The 8,871-nt window shown below is 33.9% G+C and overlaps 2 protein-coding genes across 2 annotated transcripts in view; one reads left to right on the forward strand and one right to left on the reverse strand.

The window, feature by feature from the left end:
• LOC105161858 (cytokinin dehydrogenase 4-like) lies at nt 268-4,376 on the forward strand. The gene is made up of 5 exons (XM_011079691.2): nt 268-963; nt 2,394-2,521; nt 2,642-2,899; nt 3,000-3,256; nt 3,921-4,376. The coding sequence occupies exons 1-5, from the start codon at nt 396-398 to the stop codon at nt 4,207-4,209; spliced, it is 1,500 nt and encodes a 499-aa protein (XP_011077993.1). The 5' UTR covers nt 268-395; the 3' UTR covers nt 4,210-4,376.
• LOC105161859 overlaps nt 5,667-8,871 on the reverse strand; it is a gene marked incomplete in the record, with an annotated part of 9,032 nt that continues 5,827 nt past the window's right edge. Inside the window, 3 exon segments of the mRNA XM_020694037.1 lie at nt 5,667-6,026; nt 6,134-6,335; nt 7,766-7,859. Of these exon segments, the coding sequence (XP_020549696.1) occupies nt 6,134-6,335; nt 7,766-7,859 (296 nt within the window).

Consider the following 8,871-nt stretch of genomic DNA (forward strand, 5'->3'; position numbering starts at 1 on the left):
AGGAAGTAAAGTGTTTTATTTAAAAAATATAGGGAGGTAAATTGATGTGTTTTAGAAAACACAGGGAGCTAAATTGCGCTATTTTTTCCATATAGGGGAAATTGTTCATTTGCAATATCATAGGGAGATTGCTCACATTTTCCCCTCATTTAATATATACATTCTACATGTAACAAAATGACAATATCATATAAAAAAAAATTTATACGTGTGATGTATATATATATAAATGGTCGAGGAGAAGATGCAACAAGATTTATAATAAAAGATCTGATCCGTCTCCAACCATGCAAATCCCTTGATATATATATATAAGAAAACCCTCTCCTAACCATCACCATACCACATCAATCTTTCTAACACATAACTACTCAATCTCTACACCTTCTTCTAAAATGCCAAACATTCTCATCCTCTCATCCATTCTTTCGTTGCTCATCACAGCCTATCCAAATGCACTTCCCACTGATATCACGAACGGCATCCGGACCGATCCGGATGCCATTAGAGCAGCCTCTAATGACTATGGAAACCTTGTTCATCAAGTCCCTTCTGCAGTTCTCTATCCTTCATCCATTAACGATATTGTTGAGCTTATTAAGGCGTCGTGTTGTAACTATTCCACCCCGTTCACCATTGCTGCAAGAGGGCGCGGGCATTCCGTGAGAGGGCAGGCCATGGCGGGCGGAGGGGTGGTGGTGGAGATGGCTGCTTTGAGCAGAAATGGTGGTGGGATTAGGGTTTCTTGGAGCCGCTCATTAGGGTATTATGCAGATGTTGGAGGGGAGGAGATGTGGGCCGATGTTCTGCGGGTGGGGCTTGAACACGGTCTGGCCCCCGTTTCGTGGACTGATTACTTGTACTTGACTGTCGGCGGAACGCTCTCTAATGCCGGAATCAGTGGGCAGTCGTTCCGACATGGTCCTCAGATCAGCAACGTTCTGGAACTTGATGTTGTTACTGGTAAATATATATATATTTTAATTTTTCTTTCTCATCATCACTCCCCATATATGTTGATGAATTTGGATATAAATGCTAGCTACACCTAATTCATTCAAGAATCTCATGTGTGAATTGTGATACCTCATTAATTATAATAATATGGATTAGAGATTGATAGAAACTATCTTAATTGGGTTAGGGTGAAAAGTGGGTCTATAAGAAAAGTAAAAGTAAAAAATAGATGCATAAGAAAATGTTGTATTTGATTAGGGATAATAGAATTGGATTGGGAAAGTAAAACTGGATTCAATTTCGTTTTCATCCAAAATTGAATGAAAAAGTGAAAGTAGAAACCTAAAAACACAAAAAAAATATATTTTTTATTTTTATTTACTCTATTACTCGTATATGATTTTTCTCCATTCTTTTTTCTTTCACTGATAATACTTTTATATAATTTTTGAGAAAATATAACCAAATCGATAGAAAAATTACTGCATGCATAGTAATTATTTATTTAAATTGAATACTTTAGAATAAATGCATAATACTCATTTTGATGAATATTTTTATTAATAAAAATAGTTTTGTACTTGTTTAACGAATATTTTCACTAATAAGATTTTTAAATTTTTTATATACTAAAATTATTTTAGTATAACATTAATTTATTTATTTTATAATATAAAATAAAGAGAAATGGTTAATTAATAAAAATTTATAAAAAATTATCACTCAATCTATTTTTTTCCTACAAAATATTTTGAGATTTACCCCTCATTCAACTATACCAAACCGAAGGAAAACTATTATTATTTTTCCTTTACTTGTCGTTTCACTTCTTCTTCTCCTTTCACTTTCCTTTTTTTCTTATTTAAACCAACAAACCTCGGAGTGTTTTACACAATATTGTATAAGTATTGGCTAAAGACTTCATGTCTGTCAATTCTGTAACACTTTATCAATGCATATATATTCGCTGCATATATATACGTAGTTTTGGGCAAGTTTGTGCAATAATCAAATATTTCAGATGCACGCAATGATCTGAAAGCAATGAACTCGTGGGCTCGTGACATTTGACTATATATACTAGATTGTTTGTGAAGTACCAAGTCTAGTGATCTTTTCCTTTTCCCGGACAAGGGAAACTTTAGCATTGGGCCATGATTTACTCCATGTTTGATGATACAATCACCACACAAACATAAATACCTGCAACATACTCATGAAAAATTTCTAACCTAAATTGAATTTGATCGAACTTAAGTCAATTATATAGTAAGTGCAATACACGTATTTATAATTGATATGCAATTCAAAAAAACTGACTAATCATATGTGATTAGTTTAGTTCGATCAAACTTGATTACGATAAGAGTTTTTCTGTACCCATAGATGCATGCAAATAGCCAGCTTATGGATTTTGTCTTATGTTTGATGTACAGGTAAAGGGGAGTTGATTACTTGCTCAAGAAACATGAACTCCGAACTGTTCTTCGGAGCACTAGGAGGTCTGGGACAGTTTGGCATCATCACAAGAGCAAGAATTGTCCTAGACAAAGCACCAGCAAGAGTAAGTTAACTGAATATATGCCACTACTATCAACCCAACTTGGAACAACCTTACATATGTTATATATTATGCTGTAATAACTATGACTTCTCTTTCATGTTAAAAAAAAACTGTCCTTAGGCAAGATGGGCTAGGTTGATTTACAGTAATTTCTCGGAGTTCACAAGAGACCAAGAGCGTCTCATCTTGACCAACGCCTCAAACTACGTCGAGGGTTTCCTAATCACAAATGAAAGAACTACGAAACAATGGCGATCTTCCTTCTCTTCACCTTCTCATCAGTCTGACGTTGCTTCATTGTGGAAGAAGCATCGCCTCCTCTACTCCATAGAACTCGTCAAGTACTACGACAATCTAACTGCTAGTACCATTGACAAGGTACAACTTGTAAATGCACATTTATATAACACACACACACACACATTGTTAAGATTGAGTTTCGTGTTTATACTTTCCTCTTTGGTTGGCTTATTGTCAGGAGTTTGGTGTGATTCTTGAAGAGTTGAACTTCATTCCAGGGTTCATTTTCAGGAGAGATGTCCCTCTTGTTGATTTCTTGAACCGAGCTGGAAATTTGGATGATGGGAGAGAAGAATTGGAGGCTCATCCATGGCTCAATCTCTTCATACCAAAGTCTCGCATCCACGACTTCTATGATGGTGTTCTTGAAAACATGATTCCCAAACTTAGAAAGACTCCTGGACTATTCATCTTCTACCCACTTAACACAAAAAAGTATTTTCTTCTACATCTCATTTTTCTCTCAAATTTATTTCATGCAATCCAAACTTCTCATATTGTTAAATGTATAAATATATTAAGAAAAAAGTTTCTAAGGAAAATATATTTTATGATATTTTGGAGAAATTTTTGTTGTCCTTTTCCTCTCAGAGGGGTATGAAAAGCAAGAGTTGAGCCTGAGACAGGAATTATTTGTTCAAATTTCTTGAGCTTTGGGTAAATTACAGTGGATACACCTCATATTTGTCATATTACAAGTATCTTTTCGTTGTTTGAAATATTACCTTTTTGGGATTAACGATTTATTCCCTCATGAAAGCCCATTATAAGTAGTATCTATTAGACAACCGTTAATTTCAAAAGAATATTCAAGTAGTATCTATTGTAATTTACTCTTATTTTTTTCCTATACTCCTCAAAACTCTTGAATTTAAACAATATGTTAAACTAGTGTTGATTGCATCTTACTCCCTGCAGAAACACCTAACAGATATCGAACTTCCCTGAACAAAGAGAAACAAATCACGTCCCACATCGCATCAGAAGAGTTGTTTTTTTTTTCTTTTAGAGAAGGTTTTTGTCTATTAGTATTTTGACATGGGACCTGCTGCAATATATAATTATGTTAAACTAACTACATCATTAACTAATCCTACAGATGGGACAGTCGCATGTCTGCTGTTACACCAGATGAGGACGTGTTCTACAATCTGGGATTGCTCCATTCGGGTCGGCCCAATGAGTCGGATGTTTTTGAGCTGTTCAACAATCAGGTGCTGGGATTCTGCGAGAAGGCTGGAATCAAAGTGAAGCAGTATCTTCCCTACCACAAATCCAGAGAGGATTGGATAAAGCATTTTGGTTCCAAGTGGAGCATTTTTCAACAAAGGAAAATGGAGTTCGACCCCAAAATGATATTATCACCAGGACAGAGGATTTTCAATTAGATCTGTGGCTGTCTAATAACTCATATTTATATTTATATGGTACAAAATGCATAAAACCCCTATATTTTAAAAAATTTGTAAAATAAATTCTCTTGTTATGAAAATTGGCTACAAGCCCCCCTGTGTTTTGTAAAACTCAGCTCAATCGCCCCCCTCTTCGTTAAATCCAATCAACGGTATTAATTTTCTAAAAAATAACCGTAATACCCTTACTTATTATATATTATTTCTTATATTAATGACCGTTGGATCTTTTTGGATCAAATACTGATCGTTAGATCTAATCAATTAATCTCAATTGTTGATTTTAAAAAATAAAAAGTCTAGATTCAACAAATTACTTATTTTATATATAAATAATTTAAAATTTTAAAAATATATTATTATTATATATTTAAAAAAAAAAACTAACTACCCACCCTACCCCCATAGCCCCCCCCAACCCCCCCCCCCTGGTGGTTTGAGACTGAAATTCGACCGAACAGAGACGAATCGACAGCAAATACGTTCGGAGGTCGTGACTTGAGTCCACTCTCTATGATTGACAAAAACTCAAATTGAAGGTATGGAAATGTTCGTCTTAAAGAGAGGATTCGAATGGTGCCATTGCCCGTCGAAAATTCGTCCGAACAGCACCAAAAACTTAGAATATTTTAAATAATTATAATAATTAAATATTTTGGCTAATTAATAATAATTATTGTAATTAAATATATATTTTAATTAATTAAAAATAATAGTTAGATTTAATAATTAACAATTATAAAATTACTTGAATTAAATATAATTTAATTTAATATTTAAATTTAAATTTAAATGATAAAATTTAATTTATTTTTTAAGGTAAGAAATGACAAAAGTAACATACAAAACAAACCCAAATGCCCTTTATATGTTATATAGACCCATAGAGGGGTATTTTAGTCCAAAGTGTCATTAAATATGAACCAAAACGCAGAAAATGACTATCAAACGCAGTAGAAGCGCGTCTCCTCCACTTCCCGTTAGTTCTTAACAGAATAGGGAGTTTTTTGCTGACAAAAACAAAACAGGAGGGGAATTTTAGCCTATTCTGAAAACAGTAAGGTGTTTTTTTGCATATTTTCTAAAACACAGAGGGGGTTTTATACATTTTGTCCTATTTATATATATATTGATAAATATATGCTGCTTCTTTTTTTATATATACATATAGTAGTAAGGTGCATATGTGTTGTGCGTGGATGATAAATATTTATTTTTATTTTTCAAACTTACCTGAAGCAGAGCTAAGAGTCGGTTCAGGAACAATCAACTGGCTACCGGTAGCAATATTCAGTACGGTCTTATAATTCCAAAAGTTGGGGAAGCCAAACAGCTAGAAATAATTCTGTATGAATCGAATATGACATGGAGGTCTGGCTAATAGCAATCAATAACAACATGATTGATCCGAGTCTGAGGTAAAGTTAACAATTGCCTTTGAAGCAAAGATCTTTTTTTCAAGGGACAAACTTATAACAGACAAGAGACTTGGTGAGAATACAATGACTAGTAAAGACATTCTTGTAGTAATCCTCTGAATCTTGCAGCATAGCCTTATCAGCTAAGCAGTGATCATAAAATGGCATAAATGATGAATGGAAGAAGACCATTGTTCGTCCAATTTGGAAACAACTTCATCCCAAAAAATAATGTCTAATTTGCAGAGAATACTTCTGAGTAGTTGTGAAAATAAGACACAGATTTATTGGTGGTGAATTTATTAACATACCAGTATTTGATCACACTCAGATACAACTTTTCAATCAGCTGGTTTATGGTTGAGCAAATTATTCCTGACAATAAACTTAATGCGTCAGGCATAATCTGTCCACTACTTGGAAAGTAATAGCAGCATAATCATAACATACTTTCAAGTATATAAGTGCAGTGATTAACCGACCTAAATGGAGACATCTTCACCGTGTTGCATGCATTCCTTTACGAATGGCAAAATGGCTGAGGCTAATTCATCTTGATGTGAAGAATATCCATGATTAGCTCCTTCTACAAGTTGCAATTTGTGGTTTGGTATGATCTTGGCAAACTCCCGTGCATCTTCTACTGGAATAACTTCATCGGCCGTTCCGTGTACTGTCAATACCCTGAATATACATTTCACCGAAGTTAGAGCCAATTTGCAGTAAATATTTCTCTTGATGTCTCCCAAGTAGAGAAAACACAGAAGGGAGAAAGACAAAGCTGGCACACCAGAACTGTGGCTTTCTCAACTATTGGACAAAACAAAACACTATAGCGAGATAACAACATATATCATTTACGTAGAGCAATTGCAATCAAAGATATCATATACCACTAAACTTGTATTCTAAGTTGGAACCTCTGTTTAAGAATATTTTCTATTTAGTGAAAGAGATGGCTGAAGGAATCCATCAACAACCAGGAGAAAATAGAGCAACTCTTAACTCGTGAAAATTCAAATTACAAACTTACAGTTGACTCCAAATATTTGAAGATACAGACATGGAATATTGCCAGTATTGAATTGTCAGGATTTCATCCAAGCTTGGAAAATACTGGAACTTTACGATTCTAGGACAATCTTCTGTGAGTAGCAATGGGTGAGGGACTTCATCTGAATTTTGCCACCATTCAGATGCCTTTTCTTATGTTTATCCTCCATTTTATTAGCTATAATTCGTAAACACTGGACCGGAGGTAAGATTTTTGAACTCTTTCATCTTACAATTAGTCAGTAGGACCAATATTAATGTCCAACAAAGCCATAACCTTCCATATAGCTGTGGCATAAAAATAATATACAAAGGAAAAGAAAAAGAAGAACTTTATCCTACAAGGTACCTGATCACATACAGAGCCATTGTTTTTGGAAAATCACATGATATGGTTGCCTAACATGATAAACTAGGCGTGTTCATTAATTCAATAAACCGACTAGACCGAACCGAATTGAACCGAAAATTCCGTACTAAATGAAACCGAACCGAAAAATTCGGTTCAGTACTCTAGTTTTTTTTTTAAAATTCAAATACCAAAATGTTATTTATATATTTAATTTTTACATACACATTTTTATATATTATTATTTTTGTTCTTTTATATATTAAAAATTCAAAAAATAAATAAAGAGTGTAATTATTATTTATACTATTTTACTTTTAATTAATTTTTATGTTTTTAACGAAATTTTCGGTTTACCGGATACCGAAAAAAATTCAGTATTACGGAAATCGAACTGACTAATTCGATGCGGTATTCGGTATAGCATTTTGGTGTACCAGGACAAATGCACACGTCAAATTTTGGACATGACATGAAAAGGGACCCCCATCAAATGCAGAAACAAGTTTTACAGATTCCAGTATGGCCATTTAAAAGTTTACAAGAGAAAGATTAAGGAGAAAATTGAGAAATAAATGAAACTTTTTGGCTGATAGGATATATTTAAATAGGGTTGGTAAACATAGAAGTGATTTCTTTAACATTTTTCCTGCAGAAGCTCATGAAATAACACGAGACAGCTATTATTTGATGAAGTTGGCATCATGCTTACCTGCATCTCTTATCAATTGAAAGGCATGCGTCATGCATGTTTGTATTGAGTCGCTCCATCATACTTTCCTCAGTAACTTGATAACCTCCTTCTCCTATGAAAAAGTGCAAGTAGAATTAATTTACCGAGGAAGACCTTTTGAACTTGATGCTATCCAACATAAAAAAACCAAGAAGAAAGATTTATATTGTGCATATAGTACAGTATTGCGATTCTCAATGGAACATTTATCTATTAGAGGTGTATTGTTTACAACTGAAGGCAATGGGGAAAAAAAATGCTCTGCTCAAAATCAACAGAAAGATGAACTGATAAAATACTGCTAACTCCGGAAAGTTACAAAAGAATCATTTTTCTACTTATGTGTAGTAGAAGTTGGCCACAAGGAAATCCTTTAGAAAGACATGTGATATTCCAAAGTGATCATTTTAAATAGCTACGAAAACCATGATTTAGATTGCATATTTCTGTGTACAAGCTAAGTTGAACAGATCTAGAAGAAGCTTTGTAGCAGATATGAAATTAACAAATTGGGTTGAACTCCAATGATGAAGTTCACAAAAAAAGTTATCCTCCCTAATTATAACATGAACAACTTGGTTTCCTCTGGATCCAACGTGGACTTAAATATTTTAATTTTCTCGTGCCAGGCTGCACCAGATCTTGCAGCAAAGATTCCCCAAATGGAGTGAAGTTCCACCTTGGAATTTCTCGCTGTATGAAGACAGCCATAAAGGATAGGAAGGCTGTAAAATTAAAAATAAGAATATTTACAAGAGAAAAATGAAGGTGAAAAACTTTAGGTCGCTCATGTGTGACAAAGAACTTCTGACGGCACCTTTGTTTCCTTAGTCCAAAGCAATTCAGAAGGATCAACATACTATTAGAAAACAAACATTCTTATATCACATCATAAATAGTAAAAAGTTGGCAGGATGTTGCTAGAAGAACACAAGTCCCAGACAGCACAGAATCTGAAGTCATAATTTTTAATGCGAAATTACCCCTCCTGAAAAATTCAACAGCAGTTGCAACCAAAGAAACCAATAATTACCTCTCCTAGTTTTAACATCAATATGGCCATCCTTCTTGAGTCTTTCCAAGAA

The sequence above is a fragment of the Sesamum indicum genome, linkage group LG5 (assembly GCF_000512975.1).
Source record: "Sesamum indicum cultivar Zhongzhi No. 13 linkage group LG5, S_indicum_v1.0, whole genome shotgun sequence".
In the NCBI taxonomy this organism is placed as follows: domain Eukaryota; kingdom Viridiplantae; phylum Streptophyta; class Magnoliopsida; order Lamiales; family Pedaliaceae; genus Sesamum; species Sesamum indicum.

What these genes read in the sequence shown, in the direction of transcription:
- LOC105161858 (XM_011079691.2), top strand. Translation starts at nt 396, where the DNA reads ATGCCAAACATTCTCATCCTCTCATCCATTCTTTCGTTGCTCATCACA. An exon ending in GGAACTTGATGTTGTTACTG is followed by an intron (nt 964 to 2,393) that starts GTAAATATATAT and finishes TTTGATGTACAG; the next exon opens with GTAAAGGGGAGTTGATTACT. An exon ending in TACCCACTTAACACAAAAAA is followed by an intron (nt 3,257 to 3,920) that starts GTATTTTCTTCT and finishes CTAATCCTACAG; the next exon opens with ATGGGACAGTCGCATGTCTG.